Here is a 17,403-nt window from a genome sequence, read left to right as displayed (position 1 = left end):
TGCTAGGAATCCTCTGGTTCTTGGCCATTGTCAATGCTCTGGTAAGAAGCTGCGAGGCAAAAGTATTTGATTTACTAGGCTAAGCAAATCTGGCCAGGATGAGTGCGTTCCTTGCATCGCGGGCACCAATATTCTTGCGTAATGCTGCCGCTGGTTGATGGGCCTCTGCAGGATGTTCGTTTTCGCACTCCTCCTCCTCCTCCTCCTCCTCATCTGAGGAAGATATGTGAGGAGCCACTTGGTCCTCAGGAATCTGCAAGCCACGATGCTGTGCCATGTTGTGAAGTGCACAGCAAACCACGGCGATTCTGGAGACCCTGGCTGCTGAGTACTGCAGGGCTCCACCTGATCTATCCAGGCATCTGAAGCGCATCTTCAGCAAATCGATGGTTTGCTTGATTATGGCTCTGGTGGACATGTGGCTGGAGTTGTAGCTCTCCTCAGCTTCGTTGGATGGTCTCCTCAATGGCATCATTAGCCACGTTCTCAGGGGATAGCCCTTGTCTCCAAGTAGCCATCCGTTAAGTTGGTCTGGTGGACTGAATAGCGGAGGCACACTAGACTGACGCAGTATGAAGGAGTCATGGCAACTGCCAGGGTACTTGGCACAAACATGCAAAATTTCCTTCTTGTGGTCACACACCAGCTGAATGTTAAGGGTGTCGAAGCCCTTGCGGTTGACAAAAATACCTGGATTGCGATGGGGTGCCGTAAGGGCCACATGTGTGCAGTCAACAACGCTCCAAACCCTTGGGAAGCCTGCCAGATGAGCTAATCCAACCGCTCGCGCTGTGACACTTGCTCGATCCTTGGTGAAATGGATGTGATTGTGCGCGAGGGCAAAGAGGGCATCGGTTACCTGCGTTATGCAAGTGTGTGCGGCCGCCTGGGAGGTGCCGCTGATGTCTGCTGCTGATCCCTGGAATGAGCCTGAGGCAAAAAAGTTGAGTGCAGTGGTGACTTTGACGGCCACTGGTAATGCTTGTCCACCTGGTCCTCTGGGCAGCAGGTCTTGCTGTAGCATTGCGCAGATGTCAGTCATTACCTCTCGCGAAAGTCGGAGCCGTCTTTGGCACTGCTGAGTTGAGATAGCTGTCCCTGTGTCTGTAGACCCTGTTTGGGGGGTATCTCCTGCGCCGACGGGCTTCCAGGTGCTGGCCCCTTCTGGCCTATGCAGCTTCAGGTGGGTGAGCAGCAGCCTGGTGCTCCTTCTGCTTCTGCTGTTGTTGGTGCTGCTGTTGTTCCTGTTTCTGCTGGTGCCGCGGCTGGTGCTCAAGCTCCTCTAATGCCCAGATGGGAAGGAAATAAGTGGCTCCCATGCTTCTGGTATATGCCTCCGTTGAGGGAGCGCTGAGTGAAGGTGGCGAGAGGGGTTTCCCAGGAGGTCACACTGGAGATGGGTGTGAGGCTCCAACCTTCCACAGGTGTGGTTAAGCCTTCTAAAAGTTGCCCCAGACCTGAGACCACTAAGTCCTGCCACCTGCAAATCATGGCTGATCAAATCTCCTCTTTAATGGTTGACCTGCAGTTGATAGTCAGCAATCCGATAGTGCTCCCGCCAGGTTTCACCATCGTGTTTCCCACCAGGCGTGTTTCACGTGGGAAAAGGGTTAAAATCGCAAGGGCCTTTTAAAATAGGATTACAGAGGCCATTTAGTGCTTGTTAAGGGCCTTAACGACCAGTCCCGCCTGTTGGATGCGGGACGGAGTCGGGACCATCAGACACAACTGAGTTAAAATTGCTCGGAGTCGGGAACCAGGTGGGTGGGGGGGAGGGGGGTCCCGCATGCCAGTTTTTGCGATTTTAACCCCCCACACGCCTCCAATCCCGCCTCCACGGCTCAATGAAAATCCTGCCCTCTGAGTTTCCATGACTGCACTGGTTAGGGATGGCTCTTCAAATTGCGCTCATTTTCTTAGGCATACAGGCACGTTTTAAAAGATTTTACTTACCAAAAAAATGTAACTTAATACATTGTATTACATCTGTACACCATTGAAACTAGTAAATGATTCAGTACAGTTTCTTTTAAGTCATTTTTAGTGATTTTAAATTAGGTTACTCACAGGTGGAGGACTTGACACTCTTATTAAAAATGCTTACTTTTTTGTGATAAACCCATTTTCAGCTGAATTCATAAAACTGCACCAAGTTACCTCTCTTAAATAGATAAAGGAATATGTTTTAATGGAAAACCCAAAAAAACCATTATGCCGTCCAATTTCTCTGGTTCATGGAAGATTTTATGTTTGTGATTATGCAATTGAAATTTAGCGGAAACTTGAACTGTAACCTAACCAGCGCAATTTTGGGCACATTTTCCCGATATCCCATAGTAGTTAACACACTGAAAAATCATAGAACCTATAGTGAATGAGGAGCTGTTACACCATTTGACAAATGCCAATTTGGCTCCAGAGTAAGCGTTATGATACTCTAGCTTGAAGGGTCATAAATGGAGTGATTGTCTGCGGGCATATTTACATTACAAGCTTAACATTGGCGCAATGATTTCTGTTTCACACTGACCTAAACTTGCAGTGTGACTCAGAGTCAGGGCTTGAGCCGGCTCTGAAGTGAATCAGGCGGGACTCACTGGGCCCTGTAGTGTCACAGCACTTCAGTTAGACACTGCGTGGAGAGTAATCCAAGCCTAGCGTAAATTCCCATCGGCAAGATCGGCACAGAATTAAGAAATTGCCGTGTAGAAAAATCAGAGAGAAAAAGGTATAATCCTGTATTCAACATAAGTTTCAGCTAACAAGTAACCATGAGATCAATTCAAATTCTGTATTTATAATTCGTAGCTTATTCTTTTCTAACTGCAGACTGTTCTACCAACAGATAAAAAGGGACAGTAGAAGACTCCAAAATGGCTCCTGTTGTTGTCATTTTTGATCTGTCTTCTGTAAGAAATGTATGGGAAAGAAGAATAAAAAAACATAAAGAACGGCAAAAAAGAGACCGAGAAAGGCAGGAGAAAAGTGCATTGGCAAAGTAAGTTGTGTTTGTTGTTTGTACCAAAGCAATTCGTGGGCCAAAAATACTAACCACAATTCTAAGAGGCTTATCTTTTGCTGCTTAAACAATTTCCAAATTGTTTGTTAAAGTAAATTCAATAGCAACCTGTTTATGAACTGCATCACTGATAAAAAAAAACACACATTTCATATAATCTCTTGTTGATAAGTTTTGATATTTAAAGTTTTAAAATAATTTATAGGCTGGTGAAAGGCAACGCTAGTTGGTAATGATGTTCTAGAACTTCTGTCTACTAACATTTTAAGATATGATTTTGAATTTACACCAGTTTGTGGAAAAATTAAAGAAAATCTCAACTCATTTTATCATCTTTTATTTAAGGATTAATGAGGAGTGGACACTAAGACTTGAACGTAGAAGAAGAGCCATTAGGAATTATTGTGAGCAAAGAAAACATCTAATGAATGGTGATGTGAATGTTCGAATGAACCTTTTAAACAGCACTGAAAAGGACACTAAGCTTGTTGGATATCGCAACCTAATTTTACCAGAATTGAGAAAGAATATCATAATCGAGGAGAAAAGATTTATTTTTGAACTGCAAGGAATAGAGTGGAAGGTTTGTGTAAAAAAAAAATTCTTCCTGTTAGAAAATACATTAATTTAATTTTTTTCTGGCACTGAAAGAGGAATGGAGCAAAGTAATCAAAAGACGTTTCAAATCCAGTCTGGACTGATGGGATGAAAATCTCTCTAGCTCTAATTGAAGTGAGTTGGGTAAACTGAATCCAGTGTTTAGTGTGTGCTGGCCACTAAACTTACACTCAGACACACAAACTGTAGGGAAATATCAAGATGGTGCCATAGGGGCTGTAATCTGCCAGTTGGGATTAATACACATGTTGGTTCAGAGTAGAGGAGGTTTTCTATCTGTATATATACTTTATGCTATGTTCTTATTCTGGCTGTGCTGGATGAAGACGCTTAATGTCTGAAATGGGAATATGCTTTGTTCCTCAGCACTGACATTCTTCACCTTATTAAGCACAAAATTCATTCATTCAAAAAAATAACTATAATCAAATGGTAACTGAAATGTCTAGATACTTGCCTGAAACATATGGTGTCAAGACCACTTCAAGCACAACGCGCAACTCCACTAGCACTCTCGCCTGGGTTCGCAAAGTCAGGTCATTTAAAGAATTAGAATGCATTCCCTGCATATATTGGCCCAGGTACAGAGAACACACTAATGGGGGAGGTGGATGGGGCAGGGTCAATTGGAACATCAGATGCTATCTATCCATAAGATCTTGTGGGAAAATTTAAAAGGCTGGGGTCACTTAAAGATAAGTGGCAGCATTGAGGGGGGGGGGAAATTCCCACATTTAGAGGGCTGAAAAAGTTTTTAAAATATTTTTGATCCTTTCCAAATGTTGTATATTGGGGTGTGGGGGAGGTGGAATGCTAAAAGCAAAGCATGGGTGAACCCCATGTTGAGGCAGAAAATGAAGTCTGTGGGCAGTTGGTGAAGGGGTGCAGCTCTCAAGCCTGTTTGACAGCTAGAAAGGTGGATGTGCTGCTCCATGAGCTGGGTGCAAGGAGAGTGTGTCCTGTTGGGCTCTCCAAGTCACCCTTCCCATAATGCAGGAGGTGGCAGTCACACTCAGCATTGTAAACGTCCACCCCAGTATCTTAACACCCCTCCCCTGCCCACACTGTTCCCGCTGCATTAAAATCAACCCTTTAGAGATACTTTCCATGTGTGACTCTTAAGGAAATAAATCATGATTGGCTCAAATAAATAAAACAAGGACCTATGACTACTGTAATCAGTATTGACTCTGTGATGCTGAATGGCTCTAATAGGAGTACTGTACTACCAATGAGCAACTGAAAAACACATAAAAGAGAACACAACAAAAGTAACCAATAAAGAGCCAGTAAGTGGCACAAAACCAACTAATGAAATAACTCAAAACATTTTTCCAAAATGATTTTAGTGGCTATTTTGCCATCTCACTGAGCCTTGAAAATACGTGGATACTAATAGATTTGCTCTTTCAGTTTGCAGAGCGCAGATTACCTCTAGATCCCAATACGTAACCTATAAAAATGTAGCTATTTTACTGGAGAATTTACGAACAACATAGATTTATTTGTCACCTATGGGCCTGTATGTTCCATAAAGTTACCACAGCAAAAGCTTCAAGGAGGTGAATTGATTGTTTAAAATGATTTGTAAGTGTCCAAATCATTTCCAGGTAAAGTATTGCACTGTAGAAACGTGATTGTATCTTATTTTTGCTGCAGGAACTTCCTGATTCCTTAAAGGACGAGACTTACCTTAAAGAGTGGCATATTAAGAAAACAAGCATAGAGATCATTCCATCCTTTATTGTCATGTTCCAGGACCTGATTGTGATGGATTTATCCAGGAATTGGATCAAGGAACTTCCAGCCGAAATAGGTACGCACCATTTCTACGGAATTGAGAAGCTGTGGGCTTGAATTTGTTACTTAAACCCCATGTTTTCATATCTTTGGTACTTGTCCCTTGAAAATATGATATGCTGTTGCACAGTGGGCAGTGAAACCTGTCCAATTTTCATGAAGCATTCCAACATAATTCACTAGCACTGCAGTAGACATGAATCACTTATCTGGGATTTTCTCACTTATGGAGTGAAATACATGTTCCTTACCCAACATATTGCATTCTGTTCATTTTATTCATCATAGCAAAAACATAATAAAGACAAGACAGCATAGCACAGATAGAGCAACTCCATCTTCCTCAATGGAGATCAGTATCCACAATTTCACGGTGCCACAAAGTAGTGTTGAGCAGAGGCCAAGAGTTTCCCATGGGGAAGTAGGGAAAGTGGAATTGCCAGTCTCTCTCAACTGCTCTTGTGCAAATTCTGGTTGTTGTTTACAGTGGGTGTTAATGGAAAATTGGGAACAAGCCCCCATGCCTGTCCTACAGCCAGGCATTGTGTTGCACAACAACAAAAACAACAACAACTTGTATTTATATAGCGCCGTTAATGTAGTAAAATGTTCCACAAGGAGACTTTAAGGGGAGGGTGAATAGAAAATAAAACAAAAACTTTCACAACATAATAGCCCCAATTTTAGTTTATGGCAGGAATCAGGGGGCGGGGGAGGTGGGGTGGGGGCGGGGGCCGAATCAGTTAGGTGTGGGGGCAGAATCAGGGGTGCAGGGGCCAAATCTGGGAGGGTGCAGGGGTCAAATTGTCAGGGAGGGATGGTGCGGGGGCTGAATCGGGGGTGCGGGGGGCCAATTGGATGGGGGCCAAATCGGGAGGCGGGGGGGGGGGGCGAATCAGTTGGGGGGGTGGGCGGGGTTAAAAAAGCACCCATTATTGGACGCTGAGGTTCCCTGCCAACAGGCAAACTGAGAAAATTGGCCCCTCAGCATAGGTATCTGAACGTTGATTACAAAATCAGTTCTCAAGTATTGTTTGACAGGGGCTGGAATTTCCCTGGGTCGGGTTTAATAAAACATGCAGGGCGAGTTCCTAGCGAGATTCCTGGCATCAGGCTTCTCCTGATGGTGAGAAAAAGAAATGTGAAAAAAATTCTCTTTCCTTATAGCTAAAATATTTCACTTTTGAAAATTTAGTTGGTCATAAGTTAGAAAAAGTTTGCAAGTTAAATGAAAACGATCTGAGGTATATTTTCCCATTGACAAAATTCAGGTACAAATGTTTAACATGCTCATAGTACATTGCGCTTTGTACTATTTTTATGCAGCTGTTGAGCCACTTTAAATAAGTTAATACCTTCCTAAGAATAGTATGAAGAGGAGCGTAGTACAAGTGCACGAAATGACCAATTTCCCGAGCACATGCTTTCAGCAAGGAGCATCACTCACAGGCAGCACCTATCCGGAAATCGCATGGGCACTGCCCGACAATGCCCGGCTATGTGAGGCTGGCTGCCGAGCTCCCCGCCGACAGCGCACTTGAGAATATCGGGCCCTCACCATTTGTCTGACCTTTGATGGTCTAAAATCTGTTCTCTCTTTGGAACGGGGCTGGACTTTTCTTGGGTCGGGTTTAATCCCAGCTGGATTCCTGCTACCAGGCTTCTCCTGACCAACCCAGGGTGCAATGGCAACAAGGAAATAGGACAACAGGAAAACCTGCCAGGAACCGGGGTCCTACTTCCTCACTGACATTTGCATACACCGGGTGAGGAGTGGGTGGCCAGCTGCGGTATCTGCAGTGGTTGGGGGAGTGGGGGGGAGGGGAGAGGAAAATTAATGTTGGGGCAGGTCCCGCTGCCCAATTGTGCCTCATTTCCTGCTGCTGTTCAGGCAGGATCCATGGGGAACATCCAGCCCAAGGATTGCAAATAAAAAAGATGGTCAGCTAGATAAGTGACTGCTTGAAATAAAAACAGAAAATGCTGGAGATACTCAGCAGGTCAGGCAGCATCTGTGAAGAGAAAAACAGATTTAACGTTTCAGGTCGATGACCTTTCGTCAGAACTAAGTGACTGCTTGGGTTGGCTTAACTGAGAAGACTTGTGAGATAGGAGAAACTTCTTTACACAGAGAATGGTTAGAATGTGAAACAATGGAGTAGTTGAGGTGAATAGGGTGAAGCTAGATAAACACGAGGAAGTAATAGAAAGTTATGCTGACAGGGTTAGATGAAGAGGGAAGGGAGGAGGCTCGTGTGGAGCATATACACCAGCATAGTTGGGCCGAATGGCTTGTTCCTGTGCTGTAAATAAATTCTAAGTCAAGCATGAGCTGGCAACAAATCAAAGTTACTTCTTCCCAATTTGTTGCCCTGGCACTGTAGACACAACTCTAGATCTTGCTCGAATGATAAATGACAAACAGTTAAAGCTGACAGTCACTCTGGGAATAGATAGGCTTATGTTTAAAGCCTGAACACGGTGTGCTTTAGGTCAAAGCTTGGCACAGCTGGTTTCTGTAGCAGCCAGCCCTGCCAAAGGAATGCACTGGAACTGAGGCTGTTTATAACTTGATTTTTTATGAAATGCTGATTTAATAAGCTTTTAAATCCGTTCCGTAAGTTCAGTTCAAACAAGCAGCGATGCTTCACTCTTTTTTTCATGAACAGTAAATAGCTGGCTTATTGGTTTTACATTTCTCTAACATTGACAGGGAAGGGTCTAGGCTGCCCGAATGCTCCCATTTCTTTAGGGGTGATTTTGCCAATGGGGACGTGATGGAGGCGCGACTGCTGCTTGTCGGATTTCAGTCCCACCTCCATCGACGTCCGGCCAACCCACGCTATTTTCCCTTGATTGACCTTGTTAAGTCCGCCCAGCGGGCTTAGCAGGCCAATTAAGGGAAAGCCGGTGACACAGAACGTCAGCGTATGAGGTTTCATCTGTCAAAAAGTTTTGACAGATGAATTGTCATCGTTTGACAGCTCTGTGAAGCTGTCAAGCACTGACATTCTCTGCTGTTTGGTGAGTCCTTGTACTCAAGGCTCACCAAACCTCTCTTCTGAGCAGAAAGCAGATGGCTGATGCATCGGAGAATGCAGCAGCCATTCTGTCATCTCTGCCATGGAGATGCCGGAGCCTCCGGATCCCCAACGATTGAAGCCTGCAGGAAGAAACAATGGTAAAGAAACTTTTTCTAAGACTTTTCACTCACCTCACATATTTACCTCTGCACACTTGCACCCATCACTTACCTCCACAGTGCACTTTTCGACCCTTCACACCCCCGCAGACCCACTGCTCGCCTCGCTGACCCTGGCGGGGTTTCCTGACGTCGGAAAGCCTACACTTCTGTTGGAAAAATGGGGATAATCCTCTTAACTGCCTGTTAACTACCTGTTAACAGGCAGTTAAGTGGCTATAATCCCCTTCCTGCCTCAAGGAGACGGGACCCGGCACGGGTCGGGTACCCGCCTCCTGGGAAGATGGCACAGAGGCGGATTGGGAGCGGGATGGGTACCCGCCCCCAGATTCTGCCATTTTCCCAGCCGTCCCGCCTCCAAACCCACCTCCCCAGGGCTGGCAAAATTGCCCCCTTTGTGTTTGTTAAAGAGCTTATAGCTCAGGTATTAAATGGATTAAGGAATGGATATGTAGATAAAACATTGTGAAATGGTGCTTTTACACACATATCACTGACCACGCAGCTTAAAGAACATAAGAACATAAGAAATAGGAGCAGGAGCAGGCCATTCGGCCCCTCGAGCATGCTCCACCATTTAATGAGATCATGGCTGATCCGATTTTGGCTTCAACTCCACTTTCCTGTTCGCTCCCCATAACCCTTGACTCTCCTGTTGCTCAAAAATCTGTCCATCTCAGCCTTGAATATATGGCTGTGTTCCGAGGCTGCAAAGGTATCAAAGAATATTGCATATAAGATCAACGTGGGACAAAACAGAGGCCATGTTGTTGACATGCCATTCAGCCACACATTCCCCATTTTTCGGGTGCTAATCGGCCCACTAAGCACCCAATATGGCTGGCAGGATGTACCTGCATGTTTTCGGCTAGAGGTGCACCACCCGCCATATTGGGAAATGAAAATAAAATGTAGTACAGTGTCCATGCCTGAAACGGGCATTAGTCTCTTTACATATGCAAATAAGGGGTCTGTTTGAGGCATCCACTGCAAGGTTGACATTGGCTGGCTACATTCAGTAAAACCACACCTCGGAATCGCCTGCTACTAAAAAGGCCTTTTTATTTGCCAATTTTCTCCACTTTTCTCTGCTGCTTCTCACACTTTATTAAATGAGTTTATGCAAATATTGGCCCAGATTACAGTTTTAATGATGTGTGAAATTATCAAAAAATGTATTTTTTATTGAGTTTGGTGGAATGAAGGTAATTATGATTAAAATTAAAATTCTGTTAATTGTATAATTTTTACATTTCGGGATTCCATTGCATATCATTAGGCAATTCCCTTCGTAAATGATTGAAATTGAATCCTCCTTTGTCACTGGAGGACCGGGCCCACGTGATCCCAGCGACGCTTCTGATCCGCTTACGTCCCTGGGATCCATGTGCCATCACGCTGCCCTCTGCCTCGAGGTCTGAGACCTTGATGTTCTTGCTGGGGTCTGATTCCACAGGCACCAGTGGCATTCCAGTACTCAACCAAGGCATTATTCTTCATGTGAGAAGCTTGTGAGTGTTGGCAAGCTATTTGTTAATGGGAGGCATCATATGCAAGCCCAATGTCCTCACCAAGGCCCACACATGGGGTTTCTAGCAAGGGCCATTGAATAGCATTGAGTGTGAACCCGGATTGTTTGCTTGATCCCAGCCATGGGGCACTCTTATTTTTATTCGCTTATGGGATCTGGGCGTCTCTGGCAAGGCCAGCATTTATTGCCCATCCCTAGTTGCCCTTGAGAAGGTGGCGGTGAGCTGCCTTCTTGAACCGCTGCAGTTCGTGTGGTGAAGGTACTCCCACAGTGCTGTTAGGTAGGGAGTTCCAGGATTTTGACCCAGCGACGATGAAGGATCGGCGATATACTTCCAAGTCAGGATGGTGTGTGACTTGGAGGGGAACTTAGAGGTGGTGGTGTTCCCATGCGTCTGCTGCCCTTGTCCTTCTAGGTGGAAGAGGTCGTGGGTTTGGGAGGTGCTGCCGAAGAAACCTTGGCGAATTCCTGCAGTGCATCTTGTAGATGGTACTCACTGCAGCCACGGTACACCGGTGGTGGAGGCAGTGAATGTTTAAGGTGGTGGTTGGGGTGCCAATCTAACAGGCTGCTTTGTCCTGGATGGTGTCGAGCTTCTTGAGTGTTGTTGGAGCTGCACTCATCCAGGCAAGTGGAGCGTATTCCATCACACTCCTTACATGTGCCTTGTAAATAGTGGAAAGGCTTTAGGGAGTCAGGAGGTGAGACACTCACCGCAGAATACCTGGACTCTGACCTGTTTGTTGCCACAGTATTTATGTGGCTGGTCCAGTTAAGTTTCTGGTCAATGGTGACCCCCAGGATGTTGATGGTGGGGGATTCGTCAATTGTAATACCGTTGAATGTCAAGAGGCGGTGGTTAGGCTCTCACTTGTTGGAGTCATTGCCTGGCACTTCTGTGGCGTGAATGTTACCTGCCACTTATCAGCCCAAGCTTGAACGTCGTCCAGGTCTTGTTGCATGCGGGCATGGACTGCTTCATTATCTGAGGAGTTGTGAATGGCGCTGAACACTGTGCAGTCATCAGCGAACAAATCCATTTCTGACCTTATGTTGGAGGGAAGGTCATTGATGAAGCAGCTGAAGATGGTTGGGCCTAGGACACTGCCCTGAGGAACTCCTGCAGCGATGTCCTGGGGCTCTGATGATTGACTTTCAACCACCACAACCATCTTCCTTTGTGCTAGGTATGACTCCAGCCAGTGAACCATTTCCCCCCTCATTCCCATTGACTTCAGTTTTACTAAGGCTCCTTGATGCCACACTTGGTCAAATGCTGCCTTGATGTCAAGGGCAGTCACTCTGACCTCACCTCTGGAATTCAGCTCCTTTGTCCATGTTTGGACCAAGGCTGTAATGAGGTCGGGAGCCGAGTGGTCTTGGTGGGACCCGAACTGGGCATCAGTGAGCAGGTTATTGGTGAGTAAGTGCCGCTTGATAGCACTGTCGATGACACCTTCCATCACTTTGCTAATGATTGAGAGTGGACTGATGGGGCGGTAATTGGCCGGGTTGGATTTGTCCTGCTTTTTGTGGACAGGACATACTTGGGCAGTTTCCCACATTGTCGGATAGATGCCAGTGTTGTAGCTGTACTGGAACAGCTTGGCTAGAGGCACGGCTAGTTCTGACCAATTGAAGTGCCATATGTTCTGCCTCAGACCGCAGGTGTCGGCGGGAGGCGCGAGCGGGAAGCTTGAAAAGGCTCCAGAGACCCAGGTAAGGCCTCAGACCGTGGGTGTCGACGGGAGGCGCGAGCGGGAAGCTTAAAAAGGCTCCAGAGACCCAGGTAAGGCCTCAGACCGCGGGTGTCGGCAGGAGGCGCGAGCGGGAAGCTTGAAAAGGCTCCAGAGACCCAGGTAAGGCCTCAGACCGCGGATGTCGGCGGGAGGCACGAGCGGGAAGCTTGAAAAGGCTCCAGAGACCCAGGTAAGGCCTCAGACCACGGGTGTCGGCGGGAGGCGCGAGCGGGAAGCTTGAAAAGGCTCCAAAGACCCAGGTAAGGCCTCAGACCGCGGGTGTCGGCAGGAGGCGCGAGCGGAAGCTTGAAAAGGCTCCAGAGACCCAGGTAAGGCGTACCAATCTCCAGTCTCGGACCTCAGAGGGAAGGAGAGAGGTAAAAAGTAGTCCAAGTGTGACGTCACCAGAAAGCGGGTAAGTGATTGGTTGGTGAGTATTTCTCTCTTTTGAAGCTTAAACTCTGTGGTTTATAGTTTCTAAGGTGCGATATTCATCATCTAGAATCGGAGCAGAGGGTATTTAAGAATAATATTAATAAATTTAATTAATTACATAGAATGGGAGATCAGGTGATGTGTTACTGCTGCAATATGTGGGAGCTGGTGGACACCATTGATGCTCACAGTGATCACATTTGCAGTAAGTGTTGGCTGCTCGAGGAATTCCGGCTCCGTGTTGAAGAGCTGGAGTCTGAGCTTCAAACACTGAGACACATCAGGGAGGGGGAGAGTTACCTGGACTCTGTGTATCAGGAGGTAGTCACACCAATTAGATTAATTAATTCAGATGTAGTCCGTGGCCAGGGTCAGGATGGTGTGACTAGAAGTGAGGCAGGTACAGGGATCCAGGAGGTAGTGTTGGAGGAGCAGCAGCCCTTGCTCTTGTCCAACAGGTTTGAGGCTCTTACTCCCTGTGAGGATGGGAACGGGGACTGCGGGGAGGATGAGCAACCCGGCCACAGCACCGTGGAGCGGGGGGCCATTCAAGTGGGGGGAGATAAAAGAAATGTTGTAGTGGTAGGGGATAGTATCGTTAGGGGGATAGATAGAGTTCTTTGCAGCCGAGAGCGAGAGTCCTGAAGGTTGTGTTGCCTGCCCGGTGCCAGGATTAAGGACATCTCCTCTGGGCTGGAGAGAAACTTGGAGTGGGAGGGGGAGGATCCAGTTGTCGTGGTCCATGTTGGTACCAACGACATAGATAGGACAAGGAAGGAGGTTCTGCTGAGGGAGTTTGAGCAGCTAGGGGCCAAATTAAAAAGCAGAACCACAAGGGTAATAATCTCTGGATTACTACCTGAGCCACGTGCAAATTTGGCTAGGGTAAATAAAATTAGAGAGTTAAATGCGTGGCTCAAAGCCTGGTGTGGGAGAAATGGGTTTTGCTTCCTGGGACACTGGCATCAGTACTGGGACAGGAGAGAGCTGTTCCGTTGGGACGGACTTCACTTGGCCAGTGCTGGGACTAGAGTCCTGGCGAATCGAATAACTAGGGCTGTAGAGAGGGCTTTAAACTAATTAGTGGGAGGGAGGTTTTAAGAGAGCGAAAAATAAAAATGACAGCAGAGAAGGCAATAGAGCAAGGTAGCAGTGGGGGAATTAAAAACCAGAGCGTGTCAGGAAGGGACAGAATGTATAATGATAAAGGTAAAGTAGTAAAAGGGGTAAAAGCAGGAATAAATTGTCAGGAAACATATTTGAAAGTTCTTTAACTGAATGCACGCAGCATTCGTAACAAAATTGACGAGTTGACGGTACAAATAACTACACATGGGTATGATCTGGTGGCCATTACGGAAACATGGCTGCAGGTTAATCATGACTGGGAACTAAACATACAAGGGTATTTGACAATTAGGAATGACAGACAGGAAGGAAAGGGAGGTGGGGTTGCTATGTTAATCAAGGATGGAATCACTGCAATGGTCAGAAATGATATTGGGTCAAAGGATCAGGATAGTGAAATAGTTTGGGTGGAGATAAGGAATAAGAAGGGGAAAAAGTCACTAGTGGGCGTAGTCTATAGGCCTCCTAACAGTTGCAACTCTGTTGGTTGGAGTATAAATCAGGAAATAGTTGGGGCTTGTAATAAGGGAACAGCTATAATCATGGGGGATTTTAACTTTCATATTGACTGGACTAATCAAATTGGGCATGGCAGCCTTGAGGAAGAGTTCATAGAGTGTATTAGGGACGGGTTCCTTGAGCAGTATGTAACTGAACCAACCAGGGGGCAGGCAATCTTAGATCTGGTCCTGTGTAATGAAACAGGATTAATACAAAATGTCCTAGTAAAGGATCCCCTTGGAATGAGTGACCATAATATGGTTGAATTCCAAATTCAGTTTGAGGGTGAGAGAGTTGGATCTCAAACCAGCATACTGAGCTTAAATAAAGGAGACTATGAAGGTATGAGAGTAGAATTGACTAACGTGGACTGAGAAAACAGATTAAAGTGTAAGACGGTACAAGAGCAATGGTCTACATTCAAGGAGATATTTCACATCTTTCAAGATAAATATATTCCACTGAGGAAAAAGGGGAGTAAAAGAAAAGACAGCCATCCGTGGCTTAGTAAAGTAATAAAGGATAGTATCCGACTGAAAACAAGGGCATATAAAGTAGCCAAATCTAGTGGGAGGATAGAAGATTGGGAAGCATTTAAAAGCCAGCAAACAATAACTAAAAGATTAATTAAGAAAGGGAAGATAGATTATGAAAGTAAACTAGCAAAAAATATAAAAACAGATAGCAAGAGTTTCTACAGCTATATAAAAAGAAAAAGGGTGGTTAAAGTGAACGTTGGTCCCTTAGAGGATGGGACCGGGAAACTAGTGGTGGGGAACATGGAGATGGCAAAGACGCTGAACAAATATTTTGTATCAGTCTTTACAGTAGAGGACACTAAAAATATCCCAACACTGGACAAACAGGGGGCAATGGGGGGGGGGAGGAGCTAAACATGATTAAAATCACTAAGGAGATGGTACTCAGTAAAATAATGGGACTTAAGGCGGATAAATCCCCCGGACCTGATGGCCTACATCCTAGGGTCTTGAGAGAAGTGGCGGTAGGGATTGTGGATGCATTGGTGATTATTTTCCAGAACTCCCTGGACTCAGGAAAGGTCCTGGCAGATTGGAAAACTGCTAATGTAACACCCTTATTTAAGAAGGGAAGTAGACAAAAAGCTGGAAACTATAGACAAGTTAGCCTAACATCTGTGGTTGGCAAAATGTTGGAGTCCATTATTAAGGAAACAGTAACAGAGCATTTGGATAAACATCATTTAATAGGACAGAGTCAGCATGGTTTTATGAAGGGGAAGTCATGTTTGACAAATTTGCTCGAATTCTTTGAGGATGTAACATACAGGGTGGATAAAGGGGAATCAGTGGATGTAGTGTATTTGGACTTCCAAAAGGCATTTGACAAGGTGCCACACAAAAGATTACTGATCAAGAAAAGAAATCACGGGATTGGGGTAATATACTGGCATGGGTGGAAGATTGGCTATCTAACAGAAAACAAAGAGTTGGGATAAATGTTCATTCTCGGGCTGGCAATCAGTAACTAGTGGTGTTCCGCAGGGGTCAGTGCTGGGACCCCAACTCTTTACAATCTATATTAACGATTTGGAGGAAGGGACCGAGTGCAACATATCCAAGTTTGCCGACGATACAAAGATGGGAGGGAAAGCAATGAGTGAAGAGGACATAAAAAAACCTGCAAAAGGACATAGACAGGCTAAGTGAGTGGGCAGAGGTTTGGCAGATGCAATATAATGTTGGAAAGTGTGAGGTTATGCACTTTGGCAGAAAAAATCAAAGAGCAAGTTATTATCTAAATGGAGAGAAACTGCAAAGTGCTACAGTACAAAGGGATCTGGGGGTCCTGGTGCATGAAACACAAAAAGTTAGTATGCAGGTGCAGCAGGTGATCAGGAAGGCCAATGGAATCTTGGCTTTTATTGCAAGGGGGATGGAGTATAAAAACAGGGAAGTCTTGCTGCAGTTATACAGGGTATTGGTGAGGCCACACCTGGAATACTGCGTGCAGTTTTGGTTTCCATATTTAAGAAAAGATATACTTGCTCTCGAGGCAGTTCAGAGAAGGTTCACTCGGTTGATTCCGGACATGAGGGGGTTGACGTATGAGGAAAGGTTGAGTAGGTTGGGACTCTACTCATTGGAGTTCAGAAGAATGAGAGGCGATCTTATCGAAACATATAAGATTGTGAGTGGGCTTGATCGGGTGGATGCGGGGAGGATGTTTCCACTGATGGGTGAGACTAGAACTAGGGGGCATAGTCTAAGAATAAGGGGCTGCCCTTTCAAAACTGAGATGAGGAGAAACTTCTTCCCTCAGAGGGTAGTAAATCTATGGAATTTGCTACCCTAGAGAGCTGTGGAAGCTGTAACATTAAATAAATTTAAAATGGAGATAGACATTTTCCTAGCAGATAAGGGAATTAGGGGTTACGGGGAGAGGGCAGGGAAGTGGACGTGAGTCTAGATTCGGATCAGCCATGATCCTATTGAATGGCGGAGCAGGCCCAAGGGGCCGTATGGCCTACTCCTGCTCCTACTACTTATGTAAAACCAATTAATTCAGCAGAGACTGAGAATCAAACCTAGTACCTTCTGGGCTGTATGGCTCAGCTACACATCTCTTTACCTACTGACCCTAGAAAGGCTTTCGATATCTTGAAGCCTGCAGTACTGCCCATTTCTGAATTATTTTTTATATATATTTTTTTTCTTTATTGCACCAATTTTCTTCTTTCCTTTCCCGAAAGTATTGATTACTTCCTGGGAAAAGGATCCTTCTTAGATGGTCAACCACCATTACCTCACCCAAGTTGCCATATTTCATACGTAAGTCTTAATAATGAACGTTGATAAGATATTTCACTGCAAGATGCATCCCAGTCAAGTCCAATTCTGTGGTCACTTTATAAAATGGGTGTTCTTTTTATATAGCGAGTACTCAACAGTGGTCATTACTGATTAGCTCATATCCCTGTATTTCAAGCTTTATACAGTAACATAATTTTCTTTCCTTCCTATTTGTCCTCGCATTGGGTCCATTCACTAAGGTGACCAGAGTTCATGTAGACAATGGCCGAGAAATTGTGGTCAGAGGCGTACCTCCGGAATACTGGCATCCAGGCTGTGAAGAGTTGCGGTGCATAAAAGAATGAGTGTGTTGGATAGTACTAGAGAAGTTAGTACTAGAAGCGGAAGTAGTACCATATTAGATAGAAGCAGACTAAGAAAGACTACGAAAAGTTCAAAAATGGGTTTAGAATGCAAGTACGTAAACGCACAAAGTGTGGTGAATAAGGTTGGTGAGCTACAAGCACAATTAGCTGTGTGGCAATATAATGTTGTAGCAATAACGGAAACGTGGCTTAAAAACGGTGAGAATGGGACACTTAATATTCAAGGTGTTCAGAAAAGATAGGGAAGGAAAAAAGGGAGGTGGGGTGGCAATG

At 45.3% G+C, this 17,403-nt stretch overlaps 1 protein-coding gene across 2 annotated transcripts in view; it reads left to right on the top strand.

Moving 5' to 3' along the window:
* Positions 1-17,403, top strand: part of lrrc2 (leucine rich repeat containing 2) — a 160,573-nt gene that overhangs the window by 47,044 nt on the left and 96,126 nt on the right. For both annotated transcript variants that reach the window (XM_085984882.1, XM_085984876.1), the window contains exons 2-4: positions 2,846-2,998; positions 3,365-3,602; positions 5,297-5,453. In XM_085984882.1, coding sequence (XP_085841008.1) covers positions 2,874-2,998; positions 3,365-3,602; positions 5,297-5,453 — 520 coding nt within the window. In that variant the 5' untranslated portion in view covers positions 2,846-2,873. The remainder of the gene's footprint in view (positions 1-2,845; positions 2,999-3,364; positions 3,603-5,296; positions 5,454-17,403) is intronic.

This window comes from Somniosus microcephalus, chromosome 1 (genome assembly GCF_052327205.1).
Source record: "Somniosus microcephalus isolate GS21.2 chromosome 1, FLI_Smic_1.0, whole genome shotgun sequence".
NCBI lineage: Eukaryota > Metazoa > Chordata > Chondrichthyes > Squaliformes > Somniosidae > Somniosus > Somniosus microcephalus.
Note: the sequence above shows the minus strand (reverse complement) of the source record. Positions and strands in the feature narration are given on the sequence as shown.